We start from the raw sequence: 26034 nt of genomic DNA on the forward strand, positions 1-26034 counted from the left end.
TGGAGTCCAGGAGCCAGACGCCACCGTCGACGACGACCTACTACCCCGGAGGTGCCTACTACTACGTGCAGCCCGCTGACGACGACCAGGAGTAGTTTAGGAGGATCCCAGGCAGGAGGCCTGCGCCTCTTTCGATCTGTATCCCAGTTTGTGCTAGCCTTCTTAAGGCAATCTTGTTTAACTTATGTCTGTACTCAGATATTGTTGTTTCCGCTGACTTGTCTATGATCGAGCACTTGTATTCGAGCCCTCGAGGCCCCTGGCTTGTATTATGATGCTTGTATGACTTATTATGTTTTTAGAGTTGTGTTGTGATATCTTTCCGTGAGTCCCTGATCTTGATCGTACACGTTTGCATGCATGATTAGTGTACGATTGAATCGGGGGCGTCACAGCAGAACCGCCCCTACACCACCTTTGCCCAGAGTTACAACATTGCCCCTCGAGTGTTTGCTTCAAACCAACCCTCATTCGCCCACCTTGAGGCTGTCCTCTGGATTGAAGGGACTAAAAGCAAAAGCGGAAGAACATAATTCATTGCATTCCAGTTGATCTATCAATAACATTGTTAAGCTACAGACTAAATCAAAAAACATAAAATTCAGTTACACGCCACAAGGCCGAAAGAAATTATCATGTGAAACATCCTGGACATATGTAAAAAAGAGACATCTTCTATCAAGTAAATAGATGCAAACACTTTGATGTATCGAGAACATAGGTATCCCGCGTGCCATGTGTCGCTCTCCCGTGCATCTCGCGCTCTACCAGAAGTGACATCCATCAATGTTTCCTAGGGGGCTCTCTGTAACTAGTTTCTTTAGAAGACAAACGTCGTGGGCTTCAATGGAGATATGTGCTGGTTAGTTTCCTCTAATATCTGCATTGGTGCCGTGACAATAGCACAATTGTAGATATGATATCTAGCTTAGCAGTTGATGTCCGTAGATAGAAGTTACATTCTGATTTCGGTGTAATCAACCAGAGATCCAAGTGGATTGTGTAAACATTGATTGAATATGAGAGGTTATATATAGAGCCCAACACCAAAGAAACAAGATAAATAAATGAAAGCATGTGTCAAATATGACATCAAGGTACACAACTCATGAGGAGTAATGCTAGTTAGGTTTTCTTTTGGGTGTGGAAGATATGACTCATTTCTCTTGCATTTTAAATTAATTAAGGTTGATGTGTGAGTCTCAAAGCGTCTGCATCCACTGTTGCATGAACTACATATGCTGGTCATCACAAATAACTCATGCATATAACGGTTGTACCGCTACTGCACACTAGATTAGATGTGAGTTAGTTAATTCTCATCTATATGAGAGCTAGCAAACTCTAGTTTTTTATTGTTACACTCAATTAAGTTAACATTACTTTCCTCAATATATAGGCCACCTCCATCCGTTCATAAATATTAGTTTTTGGATATTTTAATATGAACTACGTACCGACTGAAATAAGTGAACCAACACTCTAAAACATGTCTATATACATTTGATTCAAAAAAGTTAAAACATCTTATATTTTTGAATGGAGGAAGTAATTAAGCTTAACAACGTCCCTAAATAGTAGACTATAATATACTTCGTGCACTCTCTCTTGATTTGTTTATTTTATTGACTTTCCAGTTAGTGTTGATAGCAAATAAGCATAGCACTGCAAAGCATAGGTTTGTGGTTTGTGACGGACGGCAAATCTGAGTGCCAACAAAGTTACGGGTGTGCGATGGTGTCAAAGTCAGGTAATTTCATATCCTCGTGATAATTTGAACACCTGAGGATTTTTTTTCCTACACGTATTATGTATCGTAAGAAAGAGCCATGGGGTTTCTCCAAAGTGCTTGAAGGTGCAACTCTCTATTTTTTTCTAAAATATATTCTGCACTTTTCTTTTCTGGATGAAACGAGCGTGTATAGTTTCCACACCTCTGAACCCGTGCGAATCCTAGCGTGCAGGTGTATTCGCCTATTCAGAGGAGAAGGGAAAAAAAATCCCGAGAGTGGCGTATATAGAGGACGGGCTTCAGGGAGCCCGTTAAAAAAAATCATATTTAAGAGTTTCAAAAATATAAAAAAAGTTACAAATGCATATACATGTTGCTCAAGTATGTGTAATGTTTCATTAACTAATGCGATTACTTGCATGCTAAACTAAAATGACAAATATTTGGTCTAAATACAATAAAGAGAAAGCCCATTTTAATCTATGTATTTGTCTTTTTTGTGTGCATCACATATGATCCTAAAGAAACATATGAACATATATGTTTATTCCTCTGGAAAAGAAAATGAACATATGAACATATATGTTTATTCCTCTGAAAAAGAAAATGAACATATGAACATATATGTTCATGAAATTTTGTACATGTATACTACAAATATATGCTTATGAGTATACCTTTTTCAGATTTTTTTGAGGCGGGGAAATAGTAATTTTCCTGAAAAAAGGGTCCTTGAACTCGGCCTCCATATGCACTTTTCGAAGGAAACTCTCCTTCCTTTCTGGCGTGTTTGAACGGGCGCACAAGCAAGCGAACATTTGTTGGCTAGCCGCGTTTTTTTATTTTAAGTGCCTCAAAAGTAGAAAAATAACAAAAAGAAAACCATAAGGCTTTATAATCAAAAGTATTTGGCACTTGCCATTTTTTTTACCAAATACTACCTCCCTACCATAATATAAGACATTTTTTATTGCAAAAACGTCTTATATTATGGTACAGAGGTAGTGTAGTATTTGTGATCATGGAGCACTGTGATATATCTAAACTATTCCAAAGACGCAGATTGGCTCCCAAGCCACGTGCCCGATTCAGGGTATTTATTCACCTTCAACAGAACTTGGGCGACCAAGAGCAGATCAGAATGCAGAATCTCACTTCTTTTGTGATGTCCATGCCCATTGTAAACATACATGCGAATGTGATGACCAATAATCTTTGGCCGTCCTCGCTCAACTACTAACCCTGATTATTACTCAGTGATAGCAGTAGGCTGGTGACGATCTCCCATTCCCGACGCAGCAGAGCATCGCCACAACTTCCAACATGCTGGGCCTACAGTTAGCATGACAGTGGACGCAGAGCAGAGCCATCTAGAGCAAGTATAATAGTGGGCTTATAACCCGTTTACATAATATTTTTGTCTATGTGGAGAAGAGAGATGAAAAAAATAAAGGGAGCGGTCTCTTGTGCAAGAGCCTAACTATATGCGAATTCCTAAACAAATACAATAAATATGAAGAAAGAGAAAAAGAGAAGGTTGAAAAAAATAGTAATGTTATAGCCAATCTTATAGCCCACGTTATTATTTAAGTGACTATAGATGATGGTTATACATGACATTACAGTTTCTTATACTACCTTCGTTTCAGTTTACAAGTCCTACGCGTATACCTAGGTTGTTAATTTTATCACCTTAATATAAACTATATAACACAAAAATTATACGATTTGAAAATAGAACATCTGAAGTTTATATTGATATATTTTTTGTAATATATGACTTGTATTAGGTTGGTCAAATTGACGACCTAGGGGCACACGCACGCCCTGTAAACTGAGAGAGAGGTAGTAGCTAGCCACCAGCTGACTATATAGTATTAACCATGCTCTTAACGCACTACGCAATCTGGGCTCTCTCGCTCTTGCTAGCGCGTAGCAGTGGGTCAACGAGCTTGCGGGACCTCTTCCGATACTTGCGTGCCTGAAAGGATTCCAAACTATTTCAATTGATCTATCAAATTTTGGCCGGTCATTTTGGACATAAAAGGCACCAATCGGAACCCATATTTATGAAAGATCTTCAAGTTAAAGGCATCTTAGAGATTATGTAGCTGCGCGCTGTTCTTTATCGAGGTAAAGTGCAGTGGCAGATAATTTAAAATTGCACTACTGCAACTCTGATTATGTCATGATAATTTAAAATTACTTAAATGATCCTGAAGATGAGCTATTGTCCGGCTTCACCATATAAGACCGGTACATCTTTCCACATATTATCTCAAGAGCTACAATGCCAAAGCTGTATACATCTGCCTTCTGTGATATCCCCAGTAGCAACGTGTTCAGGATCTGCATAGCCACTAGCAAATGAAAAATGGGATCATCATTCATGACTGTGCACTTGCAAACACGTGAAAAAGAAATAAGGCGGTTGCATCTTTAACTAGATTGCTGAAACAGATGATATATCTTACTATGTGTCCTATTGAAGACCTTCCACAATCACATCTGGATCGAGCTATCTTTTGAAATCAGAAATTTTAACATTCATTTCAGGATCTAATAGGACACTACTTGCTTTCGAATCCCTTTGGACAATGTAAGTCTGAGAAGGCAGATGCAGATAAACAAGGCCATCGATCTGCTATCTCTTTGATTATTTAAAGACGCTTTGACCAGTTATGCAATTTCCTTTTTGTTAGGACTCCGATTCCAAGTCACATCGATTTAGCCGGTAATATCTCATATCACTTTGCGGCCTCACGCACGGTATTCCCCACGGGTGTCGCCTTACCATGGTCCGGGACCATTTGCGCCTTTTGGCTCATGTATATGATAGCGTCGCTAGCATTCATATGACAGAGAACCCGGGCCGACATGGCTAGTCGTGAACCCAAAGTGGCACTAACCTATGGGGACAGGCATACATGAATCACATCGAGCGTGTCGGTCAGCAACGTGTGAATCCGGGCTGTAGCACTGGGCTAACAGGACTCCAGGAACCCGGGCTGTAGCAGGCTAGGCAGGACTCCGGATGTCATCGCGTGATATTTCTCCAAAGGGACAGACACAGGAATGAAGTGAAACACATGCCGGCCAGTCAAGTGTCCTGAGCAGTAGTGCTGGGCTAACAGGACTCCGGTGAACCGGGCTGTAGCGGACTACTATGGCTCATGAAAGCACTAGACTATATTTCCCCATAAGAGAGACTGCCAAGGATAAACAACTAGATTGTCGGATCCCACACATACCAAGCATTTCAATCATACACACAATATGCTCGATATGTGTAAATACAACATGGCATCACAACATAACCCTACAACTCAAGTATTTATTCATTAGGCTCCGAGGAGCGAGATATTACAAACATGGGTCTCATGACCCAACAATCATATCATACAAGTCAAAGCACATGCGGAAGCTTAACATGTCTGAGAACAGACATCTACAAATGAAAAAGGCTAAGAAGCCCGACTATCTACCAGATCCTGCCGAGGGCACAAGATCGTAGCTGAGGTATCAAGCTAAACGTCGAAGTCCACGCCGAACTACTAGCGAGACTGAAATCTCTCTGCAAAACATAAATTAAGCAAACGTGAGTACAAAGGTACTCAGCAAGACTTACATCAGAACTAAACTACATATGCATCGGTATCAACAAGGGGGGGGGGGGTGGTGGAGTTTAACTGTAGCAAGCCAGCTTTGACTTAGTGGCTAACTTGAACTACGATTGCAAGCAACTCTTTGAGGTGGTGCACACGAGTCCACATATTCACCATTCAATACACTACTATGGATCTTCTCTCGTCTACCTATGAGAACGCCATCCATAGCACTCACGCTTATCTTGCACATTTTAGAGTATCCACTTTCACTTGTCTATGAACTGTTATAGGCAACCCAGAAGTCCTTTACCGCGGACGCGGCTATTCGAATAGTTTTATACCCTGCAGGGGTGTACTTCGTCACACATGTTTCCACCACTTAGCGTCTGCACATGACATGTGCTCGGCAGACTTCAAGCGAAAGCCGACGTGGGTGTAGACCACGACCTGACTAACCACACAAGTCTCTAGTCCAGGTTTATCGTCTATTCGGGTTCCATCCGCAAGGAAATCCGGACGGGGTGTCCTCAACGGCCCCAAACGATGTGTACAGGGTCCCGAGACGCCAAACGGGCGGCCGGCATACCCGGCCACAGTGTATCTACCACATCATAGCCCACCCCTAGGGTCAGCGCTACGCACGGCCGCCAACACATAACCTACAAACACCAGAAACTAGTTGCAACTCCTGGACAGAGGACGAGAGGGGTCAATAAGTCGAGCGGGGTCATATTTCAGGGCCCAATGTGTGGCAGTAGCTGTTTCATGGATCACAAACACAGAACTTAGTTCCTGAGGACGGTTTCAGTGAGACAACCCACCATGTACTCCTACATGGCCTCTCACCGCTACCTTTACCAAATCGTGTTCACACACTTAGTTCACACACTGCAGAACATGTTTACACACCTCTGATTCATCCCCGATGAACCAGACCTGACACAACTCTATGCAAAAGCAGGCATGACAAACAAGCATGAATGAGTAGGCACATCAGGGCTCAAACAACTCCTACTCATGCTAGTGGGTTTTCATCTATTTACTGTGGCAATGACAGGTCATGCAGAGGATAAGGGGTTCAACTACCGCAACAAGTAACAGATGAATCGTTGTTGTCCTAATGCAGTAAAAGAGAGCAGTAGCGAGAGAGTGGGCTTGTATCGGAATGAACAAGGGGGTTGTGCTTGCCTGGCACTTCTGAAGACAAAATAGTTCTTCATCGGTGTCATCGATCACGTCGTCGGAAACATCGTCGTCTGAGAGGGGACGGTTACCGGCAAACAGGGAAGGACACAATCAATGCCATGCAACAATATGATGCATGAATGTGACATGGCAATATGCTGTTGATTGGCCTAACGCAACTAGCAACAAGTTAAATGGAGTTGGTTTGAACACTAGGTTCAAATTCAAACTCCATATGTGCTTTATTAAATGCCATTTATTTGTTTTGTCCAAAACAGGGGACAAACATTGTTCAAACATGCATGAAAATGCCATAAACAGATTCCTTGAATTTTTCTGATAATTTTTCATATATAAATTATTTCATTCTGAGTTATAGATTATTTTCTATGATTTTTAGAAGTTTTAGGCATTTTCTGAAATAAATAAATCATTTAGATTATTTAAAATCCAGAAAAGGTTTTACTGCATCGACATGATGTAAGAGTGACGTCAGCAGGTCAACTGTGGCTGGCCAGGTCAAACCTGACTAGTGGGACCCACTGGTCAGTGACACACCGCTGGCATGAGTCACTGACGTGTGGGGCCGGTCGAAGGCCACGTCAGCAAGGTCAAAGCTGACGCGTGGGTCCCGCGGGGTTGGATTAGTTCTAACTAATTTCGTTAGCTGACTAACTAAACCGGTGGGGCCCGTGTGTAAGTGGTTCAGGGGGGTTAATTAGTGGGCGATTAGCCCTAACTAGGTGGCCACGTCAGCGCACCGGCGGCTAGCCGCCGGTGACCAAACGGGGCGGCGGAGGCGCTCGGGATTCGCCATCCGGCGACCGTTCGACTCGCGGTTTGGCCCTACGGGCTGCTGGACGTGCGCCGCATCCAACGGAGCATGCGGCTAGGCAAGAGGAGGCCGGAAACGACGACTGCAACGACGGCTGGCGGCGGCCGGAGTTCGGCTTAGCACGGGCGAGGCGCTGCGCTAGGCTGACGAGTGAGCTAAGCGGCGGGGCGGATTCCTGGGAGCTCCAGGAGCACGCTGGTGCTACTGGACTGAGCGGAGATGCTCAGGAGCGAGGACATCATCGGCCATGGCGGACGGCGGCTTCGGTCGTCAGTGAAGTAGGAGCTACGGCGTGAAAACGGGACAACGGAGAGGGGGGTTCGAGGGAGAGGCTTACGGCGGTTGCAACGGTGCAGACGGCATGCTCGGAGGAGGCCAGGAGCGGTCGGGGTGGCGAGATGGATCTCCGGTGACCGAGGAGGAAGAAGGGGTCGGGGACGGTGAGACGAGGCACGTCCGCTCGCGCGGCTTGACGGAGACGATGTAGAGGTCGACGGAGGAGCTCCTTGGCGCGTTGGGGAGGCGAGGGGAGCACGGTGGCTGTGAGCTTCATGGTGGCGAGCGCTCGGCAGCGTCGGCCATGGCGATCAGAGGAGAGGGAGAGGGCGAGGGGGAGAGCAGAGAGTGAGGGAGAGGAGCGAGGGGGACCAGGGGGCTGCATGGCGTCGTGGAGGCGTCCAGGCCCTCGGCCGCAAGCAGGAGGTGGCGTGCGGTGGCCGTGCGCGTGCCGGCGTGCGGTGGCCACGCACCTCGGTCCTTCTGGCAGAGGAAGGAGAAGACACGGGTGCCCCTGGTGGGCTGGGCCGCCAGCTGGGCCACCAGGTGGGCTGGAAGGCCAGGTAGGTTGGCCCAGGTAGATCTCTCAGTTTTTTTAATTCTGTTTTCGATTTATGTTATTTTGTTTTGATTTAGTTTATAACCCAAATCATTTTAATAAATCCTGAAAATAATTGTGGGCATTAAATGAATTATTACAGAGGCCCTTAACTATTTTCGAAATTATTGGAGCATTTTAAAAATATTAATAGTATTTAAATGCCCCAATTCAAATATAATATGGGTTATTCAAAAATCCAGAATGGCCTAAAAAATATGCGCATCATTTTTGGCAGAGGTTCTAACCCAAGACAAAGAGAGTGAACTTTTTAGAAAGGCATTTCAGATTCAATGAAAATAATTTTAGTAAACTCTAGTTGTTTCCAGGGGGTGCTGGGGTTCTGTCTTTCTCATTTCAAATTTAAGAGGAATTTAAACATGATGCACACTCTAATGCTTGAACTAACTAGGGTGTGACACTTTTTGACTCGTCTGCAAAAACGTAAATGCACTATTTGAGAGATGTGTTCATTTCTGGCATGTTACCCAAATTGCAAATTCAGACAACATATGTTCAGCTATTGTGACACGTATTATTATACTGAGTTTTCTTTCCGTGCTCTGCCCTGTGGGGCCCACTACCAGCCTCACGTAGACCTCTTGGTCAACTATAAAGATAAAGATAAGACGCGAGCATCTCCAGTTCGCGGGACGGCAGGTCGGCACGCAGCGCACCCCACCACCACCACCCAGCACGTCTGTCTCGTCGCTATAGCTACTCATGCCGACGGTGAATATCGTCGAGGTCGGCCACGTGGTCGTGCCACCACCGGAGGACTTGGTAGTCAGGCTATCCGCGCTGGACGCGCCGTGGGTCGCGATCCCGCTAATCCAGCGCGTGCTCCTCTTCGTCGATGGCGCCGGTGTCCAGCAGCACCCGCCATTCGAGTCGCTCGTGGGCTCCCTCCGTGCGTCCCTCGCGGCCACGCTCGCGCGGCTCCCCCCGCTCGCCGGGAGGGTCGTCTTCCTGCCGTCCACCGGCGACGCGGCCATCGACTGCTCCGGCCCCGAGGGAGGCGGCGTGCGGTTCGTCGTCGCAGAGAGCGACGACGCGGACGCGCGGCGGCTCGCGGGGGATGCGGACCACGAAGTGGACACGTTGGAGGCGCTCGTCCCGGAGCTCAAGGCGGAGGCGCTCCCCGCGGAGGTGCTGGCCGTGCAGGTCACGCGGCTCAAGGGCGGGGTGGCGCTCGGCGTGGCACTGCACCATGCCGTGGTCGACGGCCGGTCAGTGTGGATGTTCCTGCAGGCGTGGGCCGCGGCCTGCCGCGGCGACGCTACTGCCGTGGCTGACATGACGTTCGACCGCGCGGTGGTGGCCCTCCCCGGCGTCGGCGAGGAGCTCGCGAGGAGCACGCTGCGCAAGTACGCGCCCAATCTGCCGCTGGTATGTACCTCGATCACCCCTCACTTCTCTTCCCAGTCCGTTCGTCTCGGCCGCCGGCGAGCAAGCCGGCTCCGTTTCATCGGGAAAAAAGGTGCTAGTATGAGATCTGCATTAGATTTCGCCTTTTTTTTTCTGCGGTGTATTTTCTGCCAAAATGTAATGGCACTGGCTCTCGACAACCACTTCCCTGTCAAGACTTTACTATATCCAATTATTCATCAATCACTGCCTTTCCATGCGCGGGTGATTCTCCTCCACATGTTTCCTCTCCCTCGTTTTGGGTGAGTCAGGGCGGTCATAAAAGGGCGTGGCAGCGGTGCGGATGCCCGCAAAGCCCCCCGTCCCATACTTTATCTCTGGTTTGTGAAAAAAATATGTCTGAATTGTCCGACAGATAGATACAGATCTGTATTGAATGACACAACATGTCCAAACAGCGTATCTGGACGATTTAATGATTAGCATTGGAAATGCCCTTACTTCCCTTCTCTGCCCGTTAGTCTCTTCAACCGGCAAGCAAGCTATCATTGGTAAAACTAAGCAGCCGACTCTATTTTCTTTGAAAAATAATATTCTTTTCGTCTAGAATTACTTGTCATAAAAATAATTGTATCATTTGGCACAAAAATAATATATCTAGATGTATTTAGTTCTAGATACATATATTTTATTCATTTCTACAACAAAGTAATTCCAGACAAAGGAAGTACTACTCTACTAGATACATGGAGTGACAACTAATATGGATCTAAAGGAGTACTCTACAATAAAGTATACTCCTTCCATCACAGTTTAAAGGGCGTATCTCTAAAACCTGATTTTTTCACAATTAGAGGAAAATAGGGTGCAGGTCATTAATTAGCCTGCTGAAATTACTCCTTCCGCTTGCCTTCTTGGTGCGCATGCATGGTGTGAATTAAAACTTTAGGTGGAGGTGTGAATCGTTTTTGTTTGCATGCATGGTTGTGCGAGGCCTCACTACTAGGAAAAGGCCTACTAATGGCGCACCTAATTTGGCCATTAATGGCGCATTAGTGGTGCGCCATTAGTAGCACGCCGTTAGTATATTTTACTAATGGCGCACCACAGGTGCGCCATTAGTATCTGGTATACTAATGGCGCACCCCAGATGCGCCATTAGTATATACAATAGTGCGCCATTAGTATGCCTCTCAGGGGGCCATGTATACCCAGGTGCTTTGGCATACTAATGGCGCACGACAGCAAGATGCGCCATTAGTAACTTCGGCATACTAATGACGCACTCTTTAATGATGCGCCATTAGTATCCTTTGGCATACTAATGTCGCACTATGATGTGATGCGCCATTAGTATGAATATTAGGTTTTTTTTTATTTTTTTATTTTCTGTTTTTGCACAGGTTACAAAATGTATAATTGGACAAAATATAGACAGCACACATCAACAACAGATTCATCGAATACAATAGAAGATTAGTCTCTGAATACAATTCATCATTTTAGTCTCCGAATACAAGTCATCATATTAGTCTCCGAATTGAAAAGACCGAACAAAGATAGAACATTATATTACAAGTCTCGAGACCGCGAGTTTGTCTTCACATTACAAGTCGATATCGATCATCTAAACTACCATCACATAGAAGAGAGCTGCGGTCATCACGATGAGCATCATCACGATGAAACTCGTCTTCATCCGGTTCCTCCAACGCTCCCTCCCCTCTCCCGCTAGATAGCGGGCGTATCTAGATTTGGCCTCGGCCCTAGTGGCGTACCCTTTGTAACTGTTACCGCTGAATCGGTGAACCTGTCTCCGACACTCCTCCCAGTCGTCGTAGACTCCGGGAACCTTACCCTTGTACACGACATACCACGGCATCGCTATGCAGTAGCCAAACGAAACGTTAGTACCAATTCACAGACAATACATAAGCAATATATAAGTATGCAACAGAACGATCGGAAGAGAAAAGCAAGACATTAATAGCATCGATTACATCTTAAGTTGAACGACTCTCGAAACCAAAGAGACATACTACAAGTTCATTAAAGTTTAATTACAACATGAGACTCAAGGGACCGGAGCGTGGATGAAGCCGCCGTCTATCGTGGGAGTCATGAAAGAACGGGCGTTGTCAGCCTGCATTTGTAGGATTGTGTCGATGTCACTGTTGGACGGTTGATTTCTGAGGTAGAACTGCCCCGCGGTACGAAGGACATCTTGATGGATGATTTCCGCAAACTCCGACTGGATGCGAAAGAATTCTTGTCTGATGTCCGCGTCCTGGATTGCCGACACGCTCGCGGCCCAATCTTTGAGTCTACTCGGTAGCAGAAGTTGATGATGGTCCCGTACGATCGCCCGCATGTGATGGATGGCGTAGTAGGCACCCTTCTGACCGCCAGGCGGCTGCTTGACGCAGCAGAACGTCGTATTGTGGGAGAACACGTGCTTGCCGTACTTACGAATAGGCCTGGTGAAGGTGCCTCCAGATTTGACGTAGCCGGGGAGAACATCATCAAGAACCTTCTTGACATTTGTGTAGTCTACGTTCGACTGACGGTCCGGGTCGAAATACGTGGCCATGGAATATTTGGGGCTTAGGAGGATGAGCGTGCAACGTGTGTCACTGCAGAAAACACGGAATGTTAAAAGAAAAACGATCGAAATCTAAGAATTCATATGTTACGGGGCGGTTGAGGGGAGGACTTACTCGGGAAAGTAAGGCACGAGGAAGTTATCCTTATCTTGGTTTGCCAGAATGACGCCTTCGAGGTAAGAACTCGCGACTTGCCGGTCCCCAGCGCTGCCCAAGATCTTGGCACGCATGTAGAAGGGGTCGACTATCACGATGTCCGGGGTCTTGTCGCGAATGATCCGCATCTCCATACTCAGCGAAAATAGCCGAACGAAGGTGTAGTGCAGCGGATGAAGGTTCAACATAGCGTGGATGTCATCAAACCGCAGGACGATCGTACCCCCGATGGAGTTATCCACAAAGCCCTTGCCCTCTGGCACCTTGGCCGCGAAAACCGGGTATGCCACATCCTTCTCTCCGAGACGCCGCTTCTCCAAAGAAAGAACACTGTCATGCAGACTCCGCATAGCACCGGTTGCAGCATCGAGCATATTTCTCGGTAGCATCGGCCTACCCGCCACATGCACCCTCCTCGAGATATCCTCAGGTGAAGGTGGCCCGTCCTGAGCACGGATCGTACTCGGTGCCGGCTGGCCCGCACCCTTGTTAGTCTTTCTTTTGCGTGCCTTCTTCTTCTCCTGTAATGGGACCGAGTTCTGCTCACAGACCGCCTTCTTGAGTGTGTTGGGGCTGATCATATTTCGCACCTCGCCTATCTGAGGCTCGGTGAAGTCGGCAGCTGGAGGCGTCTCCTGAGAGCTGAACTGCAGACGACGCCTGTTGCAACTTGGCTTCTCCGCGGTACCAGCTAGATCGCGCACGTCTTTTGTTGGGTTGGGTTCTTGAGAAGGAGGCCCCATGAAGTCGCCACCGTACCCATGATCGGCAAAGTCCTGATCGACGTTGGCAAATGTATCATCGTCGTCGTCGTTCTGATCCTGTGCCATATGCATGTTTGGATCCAGTGGCATAGGGATGTCCGGCACCGTTGCGGCGGTCTTGCCATGGGGCCGACTTGGCGCCGGCACGACTGGCGGTGTTGTCTTTGGGGTGGTGTCCCCCGCCCCCAAACGAATCTGGCTCTTCGGCCAAAGCAGGGGCCAGCTCAGGCAGGCGCTGAGGGTCATCACGTCATCATCGTCGGCCCCGACGGGTCGAATCGGAGGTAACAACTCATCGCAGCCTGGCAGCATCCGAACTAGTTGAACCCTAAACAAGTTGGGTGGCATCTGGGTACCGTGGAACAAGGAGTTGCCCGGTTGAACGATTTTGCCCTTGGCGACATCGACCAACTCGTTGTTCACGAAGTGCAGGAGAGTGCATGGGACGTCGGTGGCGCCCTGCGAAAATATGTAGGGCGTCAGGGATGCCCAGTCAAAGGCAAGGAGATGAAGTCCTCGGCCGAAGAGGCTTAATTAGTTACCGTGATGATGGCGTCGAGCTCGGCTAATGTCGAGCCACCGCCAACGGCGGGCGTGCAGTTGACGGAGGGGGCGCTTGCTGCAGAGGTGCCGGCCGACGTACACCCGGGTGCATTAAGCTCCTGTGCCGGCGTCGGAGACACCAATGCCGCCTCCGCCGGAGACACCAATGGCCCCGCCATCGCGTTCTGCGAGTTGCTGGCCGTGAAGCTAGGAATCGGGGGCGGCCCCTGTTGGCCGCCCGCAATCCACGCACTAATCCCCTGGATCAAGGTAGGCACAATGGCAGTGATCGTCGCTCTGAGTTGTTGTTGCACTTGCTCTTGGACAATCTCCGGAATCCGCGCCACCTGTGTCCTAAGTTCTTGAACCTCGCGCGCCTGGCTTTCCGAGCTGGTCTTTTTCTCCTTTCGCCCACCAGTGTTATAGTATGACAACCATTTTGTCGACAAGCCTTTGCCGGCCACACGACCAGCTGACGTCGGCTTACTGAGCTTATCCTTGTTCTTCATTACATTCAACGCCCTATTTAGAGTGGTGTCCCAAGGGTTGCTCTTAGTCGACCCCGCGCTACTGCTTTCAGTCGCCTGCGGAAGGAATGTGAACCATTTAGAAATTTAGCTTCATTAATTAGAATGCAACCATATGGAGCTAATTACGCGGGGGTGTATTCCTTACCAGAACAAGCTCAAGCGCCCTGGTCTTCGGATCCGTGGTAAGCTCCTTTGTTTTCGGGTCCTTCTTGTACCGGGCCCTGACAAAGTTCCTGGTCTGCTTGTCACCGTATTTATCGAAGAGGGGCGGTAGGCCTTGCTCGGCACGGTCCGCCTCCTCCTTGTCCCATATAGGCTCCGCCACTCTGTAACCGCCGGGACCGAGTGTGTGTTCCCCTAAGTTCAGCTCCCGCATTTCTTTCCCCCACTTACTTGATTCGAAGCTTGCGGTGCTCGAGCAATTGATCTTGAAGTCGTTGTAGTCATCTTCGGTGATCGAAGGATTTTTCTCCTTGATCTTCTCATAACTCTCACCTTTCTCGATCATTCTCTTCACATTGCTTTTCCAAGTAGACAGGGCCATGCTCATCTTCGTGAGGGCAGCATTGTTCACTTTATTCCCTTTGAGGCTTGTGTTTTTAAATTCAGCGGGGAACTTGTATCATTCGTGCAGCTTCGTGAAGAGGAGGTTGCGCAAATTCCCTCGGTCAGGATGCCTGAGGTTCTCGGTGTTGATCGAGACGGTGCTCCGGAGAATGCACCCGAGCTGAAGCGAGTACCCCTTGACTATTCGTTCGGGCACCGTTGGATTCCCGTTGGAGTCCACTTCAGTAACTTCCTCCTTGAGGGTGCGGAGCACGGTCGGGCGCCGGTCCTTCCGTTGCCTCTTCGGTTGGCTGCCATCTGTGCGTGCGCCGCCATCATCAGCGGTGGCATCCTCAGCGGCACCATCAGTGGTGGCATCAGTGGGGTCATCCTCGGCGGTACCATCAGTGGTCTCAGGATCGGTGGGGAAGGTGGCGTCCTCATACAAGTGAGGTTGTTCCTCCATCTCCTAGGACAGCTCCCAGAATTTCTTGCCGCCCGAACCCCCGGCCTCATCGTTGTTGGCCATGTTTCTCTATAAATAGGAACAAAGTTTGGTCAAAAAGTTGGTTATTGTCAAGGAACAAGATCATGGTCTTATCATTTAGGGTTTGTCGACACCGAGGCATCCTAAAAGTTAAGCTTTTATCATTGAGGGTTTTTCGACGCCGAGGCACCCTAAAAGTCTAAGCTTTCATCATTTCGGTTTTTATCGACACCGAGGCACCCTAAAAGCCATGCATTAGTCACAAGTACGCCGGGGCACTTGATCCTACTTAATTAACTACTAAGATACGCCGGCCCATGCATTAGTCACAAGTACCCCATATGTCCTATTTTTAGCAAAGTCATGCTAAAATGCACGGAAAATTTCAGCATGACCTTTGCTGAAAATAGGACATATGGAGTACCCGAATTTGCCGGAACGGAAGTTAATCGACATTCCAGCAAACTCAAGGGCCTCTCGGGTGGACAAGGCAAAAAAGGACACGATGGTCGGAGACATGACCTTTGCCTAACAGTTCTGAACTCCTGCCAAAACTGAACACAACATATATATACCAAGCATCTTGCCAGCTAGTAGACCAGCTAGTAGACCATCATTTGTCTGGCCAAATTAAGGCCAAACAGAAAACCAATGTGGGCATGGCACAAAGTCCATGACCCAGAACATGAGACATACCAAGCACTAAATGAGGACAGAAACAGAAAATAGTTAAACTGTTAGGCATTATGTGTCACAGGTACTGCTACAGTTTTAAATAAGAAGATAAAAAAGAAAGCTGATGTACAAAACCTCAAAACAATGCAAAGTGCTGTGGGCTAAAAAACAATTACAGTAGACTAAAAAACAGGAATCATTATCTTCTATATGAAGCTAAACTAGGCAGACTGAACTGATTTTGATTTTCAAGTTCCAAAGTACCATCAAAACCATTGGTTTACGTATCAAGGTTCAGTATGGACTCTTTACTTATGAAATGATTCCCCACCCCTAGCAAACAACTATCTTCAGACAACCTTCTAGCATCTGTCCATAAACCCAACAGGCACAATGTTGTGCCTGTTAACCACGTACTGATTTAATCCAACAGCAGTTCATACTATTTCCTAGTCTTAACTCCTAACTGAAAGTCTAAAACAGATTATCAAAAGTTCGGAACAATTACAGTAGGCTAGAAAATAGGAACCTATGTGAAGCTGAACTAGGCAGACTGAACTGATTTGGGTTTTCAAATTCCAAAGTCTCCCACTAGCAGCATATCGTATTAAAGCACAGTAGCATCAAAACGAATAGTTCCCATATCAAGGTTTAGTGTGGATTTTAAATCTGTCCATAATAGCATCAAAGAACTGATTTGATTCAACAACTTTTACTGAAAGTTTGAAACACATTAGGAAAAGTTTTAGACCACATAAACTGTTTTTCAGACTAGTAGTTTCGAATACCCAAACTTTTACTAAATTTGGAATTTGGAGGTCACCGACCTCTTCATCCCTTTTACTATCAAAAAACTACTAATAGCACAAGTGACATGAAAATTCAGGAGTACGAGATCACAAAGGCCATGTCATGCTTGGCAATATTTGTTTACTGAAACTAAATGAACATTTTACTGGTAGTGTACTGATAGTGTAATCTAGCTATTGTACTGATATTTCTGTTTCTTTAAACATTTTACTGTCAATAAAAATGATGTACTGCTGCTTTCAGTTAATTCAAATTAGCTAAAACCTTTTACTGTCAAATAGTGCTAATGTTTACTCTATGAAATAAACTACTCCTCCTCTCTTCTCTTCTTCAATTAATTAGGAATAGTTTTAGAGGTAACTAACTGAAACTATTTATCATGTTGACAACAGTAGCATGTGGACCTATCATGGTGATTTCATATCAAAATAGAGGAGTACTCCTGTTCATTTGGAGAACTCATACAACAATTGTTATGCATCAAACATGGGATCAACAGCAGCAAGAATCAAGCCCAATACAGAGAGGAGAGGAGCAGCAGAAGTGGACAGCGCATCGCTGACCTCGAGCTCTTGATTGGAGTGGGGGGAGGCGGCCGGCGAGGGATCTGTGGCTCCGGCGACGGTGGTGTGGACGGGGCGGCGTCCGGGCGGCGGGGCAGCGTCGAGGCGGGGTCGAGGCGGCGTCGGGGCGGCGTCGGGGCGGCGGGGCAGCGGCGTCGGGGCGGGGTCGAGGCGGCGTCGGGGCGGCGGGGCAGCGTCGAGGCGGCGGGGCAGCGGCGTCGGGAGAGGAGAGGGGAAGGGGATCGAGGGCGAGGGCGAGGGAGAGAGAGGGGATAGGGAGGGGCCGGGGAGGGAATATGGATGGGGCACGACACAATACTAATGTCGCACCACCCTTCTGATACTAATGGCGTATCAGAAGGTGGTGCACCATTAGTATATACTAATGGCGCACCGCTTGTCTGGTGCGCCATTAGTGTCAATCCCATCTATAGCCCTTTTTCTAGTAGTGCCTTTTACTGGACGGGGAGGTTACTATGCATTTGTTTGGCGATTAATTAGGCGCATACCCTTAACTACCGCAGCTCCAGCGCATCAGTTATTCCTGCCAATCGTTAGCAACCTTGGGCCCAGAGAAATGTGAGGTACGCCCTTTAAACTATGATGGAGGGAGTAGTAAAATATAAATTTTTAAAAGTCTATTAAGGACATATCTAAATGTGCCCTAATTATTGCACATCTAAATGACTCAATCAAAGAAGAAAGAAAGAAAAAGACAAAAAAGATGCTTGCACGAATCCTAGCATAAAATCAATGACATGAAACTTAAATGTACAATACTTAGAGCACATCTAGATGTGCTTTAGCAAAACTGCTTAAATAAAATGTTTGAATCCATCCAATTAAGTGTATGAGTATTGAGTTGACGCAACCAGACAAAAGAAAAAAAATGAAAATATTACGAAGTTCTCACTATGACGCATCTGAGTTTGAGTATGGCCTCGGCAAGCTCTCGAATTTTTTTCATACTTGTTTCGGAAACTGTGAACACGACAGTTGTGCTAATTAGACACCTATACACATTTTAATAATTTTATTTTGCTAAAGCATATCTAGATATACTTTAAGTATTGCACATCTAAGTTCTATGTTATCGATTTTACGCTAAAATTCATGCAAGCATCTTCTTTTGTTTTTTTTTCTAATTTGATAGTCATTTAGACGTGCAATAATTAAGGCACATCTAATTATGTCCTAGAAGATATTATTGCAATACAAAGTTTTCTATCTGTATGGCACGTTCTCTCTCCACCGCCAACGGCCGCCAGACGGTGGTCTACTCAAAGACTTCGGCGAGACGAAAGGCCGAGCATGAGCGGCGTAGCGGGCATCCCATGCTTGCCTAACAGTGAAACGGTGGGAAACCAGGCATGAGAAGCCATCAATGTCGCTATGGGCGGACTTCGAAATAGTGTCAGCCAATCTTCGTCTTGGCAACAGGTGGCCTGTAACAGCCTCCAGCCTACTTGGCGATCCCATTTTTTCTCGGCGATGAGGGTGAGCTCCTCGTGCATGGCCTCCTCGTGCAATATCCGTCCCTCCTCCGTGAACAGCGGTGAGTCTAGCCATAGGGGAAGCAGCATGGCGAGGACGAGGATGGAAGTGGAGTTTTTATTTTATTTTTGAACAGGGGAAGGGTCCAGAAGGACCGAGTATTGGATTAGTGAAAGCGGTGTGCAATACACAGACTCCACTTGGTCCGGCAACACCTTACGGTTGCACCATAGACTCCACTTCGAGCAGAACTGTCTCCCTTGTTGGTATCATGGCCGGGAGGAATAAGACTGGCCACCATTCGTCCTGAAGATTCAGCAGCTCGTCGCAGAAGGCCAGCCAGCCGTCGAGGACGTCGTAGCTTCTCTGAGTCCACCGCTGACTGTGATCAAGATCCCCATTGATTGCATCTATATGCACGCCGGAGGCCCTTTTCTCGATCAAGTGACGACACTACCCTCGTAGGAAGCTATGATCCGACGAGGAAATGCACCGGTGGAGAAAACCACCCCGGGATCCTCTTCATTAATTTGTCCCTTCCGCGGCAGCCAGGATAGAAGCGAGGGAATCGCCATAGGGACTTGTCCCAGTGCCCCAATGAGCATACTATAGAGGGGGGGGGGGGGGGGGGGGGGGGGGGGGGGGGGGGGGGGGGGGGGGGGGGGTCCTCCTTCATACTTCCTCCATCCGTGAATAAATGTACATCTAGCTTTTGTTCTAAGTCAAACTTTTAAAATTTTAACCAATTTTATAGAAAATAGTAGTAACATATATAACAACAAATTGATATATTATCAAAGTACATTTCAAAACGAATCTAGTGATACTAATTTGGTGCCATAAATGCTTTTACTTTTTCCTAAAAAGATGGTCAAAGTTTTAAAACTTTGACATAAGATAAAAGCTAGATGTACACTTATTCACGGACGAAGGGAGTATATCCTTCACCATGGAGGTCGTGCAGAAGTCAACGGCGGCGACCACCGGATGCTCCTCGCGAGCTCCGGTGACCAGTTCCCCGATGGCATGACGCCAATCCACGACACAAGGCCGAACTCCGGCAATTGGCAAAACACTACTAAAACAACAACCCTACACGTACTACTACAATAGACAGGAGCAACCCAAGCTACCCTCTCATCCCCACTCCGCTCGGTGGTGCCGTCGGAGGAGAAAGAGAGGGGAACCGGGGAAACTATGGGGAGTCTCAACGGAGAGGAGGAGAAAGCGAGAGAAAGAGGATAATAGAAATTAGAGAGCCCCCCGAAGTGGAGATGTGGGCGGCTGGGAGATGAGATGGGACGCGGAAATCGTTGACTTTTTATAGCCGCGGGGTAATGGAAAATAGCATGTGCAGCAGGAAATGGTAATGTTATGTTGTGATTGCATCAAGGGCTCTTCGCAGATGACTCAATGGCGTGCATGGCCGGCTATTCGGGCAATTTTTTTTCTTAAAAAGTGAAGTCCACAACAACAATGATACTCGGATTCCATGAGTTAGGCCCATAACAAGGATTTGGCCCAAAAAGGCTGAAATAGCCTGTGTTGTTCCGGCCTCCACTCAGCTGGGCTGAAGTCATGAAGTTCACCCCACTACTTTGCACTACAACGTCCACCCAGCTAGACCGTTAATGGTCTCACTGATCCTGCTCCCTAGAGGCCATGGCATGCAGGGAGGCTCTGTCGCTCATAGAGGACCTAGGACTACACCGTTTCACACAAAAAAAGGGCTACACTACCCGTATATTGCCTCATTGCAGAAGCGTTGTGAATCATACAACAGAGAGTTCTGGGGGCAAGTACGGGGGCATTATCACATAAATCAAAGCTTGGGCGACTTCTTTTACTTGTAATTTTGTTCATAAACTTTGTTTCTCGAATTTTGAGGCAGATAGAATGGCTAGGTATGGTGTTTTGTTAGATCAGTGTGGCATCTTCGGTTGGGATCTCCCCATGATCCTATGATCATACCTGTAACACTACATGTAAATATTATGACTGATCAATAAAACTAGCCAATTGTTCTAAAAAATGCTAGACAGTTAATTTTGCTCAAAAAAACTAGACCATTAATGTGCAATCAAAGCTAGCATTACGACTAGCCACAATGGGAGTAACTTAACCAGTAACATCACACATTTCAATACAAGATTGCTTATGTGGCAGCTAATTAATGAGGAGAGAGGGGTTTGTGGTAACTTAGATAGTTACTGTAACATCACACATTTCAAAGCATCATGAGTCTATAGCCTAATAAATAAATTTTTTCATGATACCACTCGTATGTTATTACCCACTATGGAGGTAGTAACATAGACTAGTAACATCAACAAGTTACTACTCTATGTTACTCCCTATTGTGAGCAGTCTACAAGCAGCGCCATCAACCTGTTGTTATTGTCATCCAAAAAAAAAAACCCTGATGTTATTGTACTCACTGCAATATTACTATTGCATGGCCGGCTGGCCGTTGTGCTCCCGGCCTCGTCAGCCATATAAATTGCGAGGCTAGGCGAGAATCTTGACATCAGTGGACTACACTAGAACACCATTTTAATTTTTGTGTGGGTGAACACTAGAACAACATTGTATTCAAACTCCTCATATAAAACTTCTAGCAGGAGTAGGGTATTATACCTCTAAAATAAAGGACCCGAACCCGGTTAAAACCCGTCATGTGAATCCCGTACCTACATCATCCCCCAAATCATGTATATTGTCCAATAGTGATATTGTCACAAAATCTGTGTGACACATATCGTTTGAGCTATTATACACATAAATCATATAAAATTGGCATTTAAACAACATCTTCAACGCACATGGGCATTTGAGACTTTCATCACCACCTACGGGCGCACCAGCCACACAAAAAAGCAGTTTTCCATACATATTTTTTTTTGCCTTCTCAACTTCTACTAGCTCCAGGGCCTCCAGCCTGGTTGTCATTTCAGTCTCAGCCCAAACAAAAAGGGCCTAAGATAAACATTGGAATATGCAGCCTTGGATCGGAATACTATCATCTTTTTATTAGCATGCAATCAAATTAACATTCTCGGACACAATCTTTGCATTTCAGGATGCCAACATGTCCCTAGCACCCCAATTAAACTCCCTCGTCAGACATTCACCGTCACCGCGAAGCAAATCCACCACCTGAAGCAATGCATGTCTGGCCAGACGACCTCCGGGAAGGCCGCCACAACGTCCATGTCATCCAGCTTCGTGGCCATCGCGGCGGTCGCCTGGGTATCCTTCGTCCGGTCCAAGCACCCGTCCGCCATCTCCACCAACCATAACGTCTATCTCTTCTTCTTCATCGACTGTCGCGGGCGGCCTGGCATTGACCCGCCCGTGAGTGAGAACTACTTCGGGACATGCATCACCGGGTGCCTCGTAAGGGCCATGGCACAGGACCTCCTCGCTGTTGACGGTGTCGCAGCCGCCTCGGCGATGATTCAGCGGGAGGTCCAGCGAGCAGCGGCGGACCCGCTCGCCCTTTGGGACTGGTTGGACATTGTATCGTGGGTGCCACTCGACAAGATGGTGAGCATCAACGGGTCCACGCGGTTCAAGGCGTACGAGGTGGCCGACTTCGGGTGGGGCGCGCCGAGCAGGACGGAGTTGGTCACCATGAGCGACGGGCGGGTGGTGCTTGTCGCGGCCAAGAACGGCGGAGTGCAGGCATCCGTGTGCATGCACCTGGATCATGCCAGCGAGTTCAACTCGCACTTCCTTAATTCTCTTGGTTGATTCATGTGTATGCAATATGATTTTCGATGCAAATGGACGGCGGAAATTAAAAGTTACCTTGTTGCCATCACTCCGCTGGAATTGGTGAACTAGCCAAGCCAATTTCCTATGAGACCTTCCGTAGTGCGGCTATCGTAGTGAGTATCCTGCAACTACATGTACTTTGTAGTATTTAATTTGGAAAGAGAGAATATTAGTATCATAGCATGATGTCCTATCATATCAAATGAAGTATGAATACGAGTCATGTAAAATGGAGTAATAATAATTGGACTTATGATAGTATGCACTATGAAAACAATATCATACCCTGGATCATATGCATGATATTAACTTATGTCCCCGCAAAAAAAAAAGATATTAACTTATGATAATACCCACTACGAAAGATCCGAAGAAGACCAAGGTGACGTCACTGGTAGAAAAAGGGCCTGTTGTCCCGATTCGTAAGGGCCTTTTGTCCCGGTTCCTGAACCGGGACTAAAGGGTCGGTACTAATGCCCTGCCCCTTTAGTCCCGGTTCAATCCAGATCCGGGACTGATGGGCCTCCACGTGGCCTGTGCGCGGAGCCCAGGCAGGAGACCCTTTGGTCCCGGTTGGTGGCACCAACCGGGACCAATAGGTATCCACGCGTCAGCATTTCTGTGGCTGGGGTTTTTGTTTTTTTTTGAAGGGGGGGGGAGGGTTTGGGGGTTTTGAGGGGTTAATTTAGGTGTTTCATATATTGTTTTAGCTAGCTATAATTAATAGAGAGAAGTGTCCTCTCTTATGTCCGTGCTTGGTCGACGCTACGTACTATACATACGTATAGAGAGGACTAGACACGCTAGCTAGCTAGTAAGCAAACGAAGGAAACAAAAGATCGTCATGAACATATATGCATACAGAGAGAAGTGATATCGACCACCTCTCCTTCTCCAAGAGATTGGTCGAACAACAAGTTCTCGTATATCTATCCGACACTACCGGCTACATATATACAATAATTATCTCTTACAAATATAATCATACGGACTCATGGTCCACATAGTATTCTCCGTCTTCAGCGATCACGTGGTCAAGAAAGAATGCCGCCAATTCCTCTTGAATTGCTCGCATGCGAGCTGGTGCTAGGAGTTCATCCCGCTTCCGAAACATCTAATTTGAAGAAGGGGGTCAATATATATATATATATATATATATATATATATATATGAATGAATGAAATTCAACACAAATGATGGTAATAAAATAAAATTGTGAATGTTGTTATTTACGTACTTCATATTGTTCATCAGTGTAGCCCCGCTCATAGGTCGTGTGGCGGATGGACTCGCAAACGTAGTATCCATAGAAATCATTCCTTTTTTCCTGCCACAACCACTTTACAAGAAATAAAGGTCAATCAAACTGATAAGCAAGAATGCCAAATCAATAGGAGATGCGCGGAACATGCTACTATAGTACTTACTTTCGGGTGTCTAAATTGCAGCTTCTTCGGGAGTCCTGGAGCTTTTTTGGAGAATTTTTTCCAAACGCTGCCAGACAAAGAAAACAATTACTCAATATATCAGGAAATGAACAAAGTTGCTGATATGGTGGATAATGATCGATTTAACTTACTTCTCAAGCATTTGAGTCATGTCCGCATAGTCCTGGGGATCTTTTCGTTTTGAGTCTAAGACAGTTACTAGTCCCTGCTCAAGCTTAATCTCTAGGAGAATATAGTGGTAACTGCACACACATGCATAACTCATCAATTACATTACTATAACCTTGACTAATATATATATAAGGGAAACCGAATACGAACAAGACAGTACACTCACTTGAAGTTGTAAGCAAAGAGTATTATATCTTTGTTTTTATTTATTACCAACGATCGTAGCAAGTTGGCCTCGGTATCTGCGGCATGAAATTTAACCTGAGTTGCATCTATGAGATATGTGTTAATGAACCCAATATCACTGACTTGTCTTTTCTTCAATTCGGCGATCTTCAATCTGCATAATATAGTGAGGATGATTATAAATACATGCAATGAAAGAGCTGAGCTATATAGAGAGACTTAATGACAGAAGTAGTACTACTTACTGACAGTAGCAGGTGACCGTTGTTTTATCAAGGGCCAATTGATTAAAAAACTGAAAGAACTCCTCAAATGGAACAGGCAACAGTTCAATTCCAACGAGCTCATGCTCCTTTTTAACTTTCACATACAAAGTACTCCTCCCCCCAGAGTCTCTGCATATTTTCAAGTACCAATCATGCAATCTTCACATCATCGTTGATAGAGATCTTTCATCTTTGACCAGAGGCTTCCCGTACTCGTATCTTTGTATCTGCACCTCCATGGGTTCATAATGTACATCGTCGAGCACGTAATCGGCAAGATTGCTATAACCGGGCACCATCCTCGGATCATTAGCGACGTTGTCGCTAGGCACCTTGAGCGGGGGGCACGATTGCTTCGCTTGTTCGCCGAGCTAGGCAATTTGTTTCCCAGCTCGTCGTTCTTTCAGCCTTTGATCACTGACAGTACTTCCCGACCGCTCCGCTTCGGCAAATTCCTTTCCAATAATGCGCTCATAGTTTCCTTTCGGCGGAGACTTGGGTGGTTTTGTCAGGGCAGCCAGAGTGCGCTTCGCTTTCACCGGATCTACCTTCTCCTCCGGAGGTGGATGTCTCTTTGCTTTCAACCCTTGAAACCAGTCATCCACTTCGGTTCGCGCGATCTCGGCGTTCTCCTCCGGGGTATATACTTTCAGTGTCATCTAAACAGTGCGTGCATGTGTGGTATCCTTTGTTTGTCTGTCCTGAAAGGTTACTGAGAGCGGGCTAATCGTTGATGGTCACGAACAGCAACGCCTTAAGGTTAAATTCCTCCTGTCTGTGCTCATCCCACGTACGTACACCGTTTCCATTCCACAGCTGTAAAAGTTCTTCAACTAATGGCCTTAGGTACACATCAATTTTGTTGCCGGGTTGCTTAGGGCCTTGGATGAGAACTGGCATCATAATGAACTTCCGCTTCATGCACATCCAAGGAGGAAGGTTATACATATATAGAGTCACGGGCCAGGTGCTGTGATTGCTGCTCTGCTCCCCGAAAGGATTAATGTCATCCGCGCTTAAAGCAAACCATACATTCCTTGGGTCCTTTGCAAACTCATCCCAGTACTTTCTCTCGATTTTTCTCCACTGCGACCCGTCAGCGGGTGCTCTCAACTTCCCATCTTTATTTCGGTTCTCACTGTGCCATCGCATCAACTTGGCATGCTCTTCGTTTCTGAACAGGCGTTTCAACCGTGGTATTATAGGAGCATACCACATCACCTTCGCAGGAACCCTCTTCCTGGGGGGCTCGCCGTCAACATCACCAGGGTCATCTCGTCTGATCTTATACCGCAATGCACCGCATACCGGGCATGCGTTCAGATCCTTGTATGCACCGCGGTAGAGGATGCAGTCATTAGGGCATGCATGTATCTTCTCCACCTCCAATCCTAGAGGGCATACGACCTTCTT

The 26034-nt window shown here is 46.6% G+C and overlaps 1 protein-coding gene across 1 annotated transcript; it reads left to right on the top strand.

Moving 5' to 3' along the window:
- Positions 1-8765: 8765 nt before the first annotated feature.
- Positions 8766-22223, top strand: LOC123154932 (malonyl-CoA:anthocyanidin 5-O-glucoside-6''-O-malonyltransferase). The gene is made up of 2 exons (XM_044573540.1): positions 8766-9623; positions 21853-22223. The coding sequence occupies exons 1-2, from the start codon at positions 8958-8960 to the stop codon at positions 21931-21933; spliced, it is 747 nt and encodes a 248-aa protein (XP_044429475.1). The 5' UTR covers positions 8766-8957; the 3' UTR covers positions 21934-22223.
- Positions 22224-26034: the final 3811 nt, after the last annotated feature.

The sequence above is a fragment of the Triticum aestivum genome, chromosome 7A (assembly GCF_018294505.1).
Source record: "Triticum aestivum cultivar Chinese Spring chromosome 7A, IWGSC CS RefSeq v2.1, whole genome shotgun sequence".
NCBI classification, from domain to species: domain Eukaryota; kingdom Viridiplantae; phylum Streptophyta; class Magnoliopsida; order Poales; family Poaceae; genus Triticum; species Triticum aestivum.

What these genes read in the sequence shown, in the direction of transcription:
- LOC123154932 (XM_044573540.1), top strand. Translation starts at nt 8,958, where the DNA reads ATGCCGACGGTGAATATCGTCGAGGTCGGCCACGTGGTCGTGCCACCA. An exon ending in ACGCGCCCAATCTGCCGCTG is followed by an intron (nt 9,624 to 21,852) that starts GTATGTACCTCG and finishes TTTGCATTTCAG; the next exon opens with GATGCCAACATGTCCCTAGC.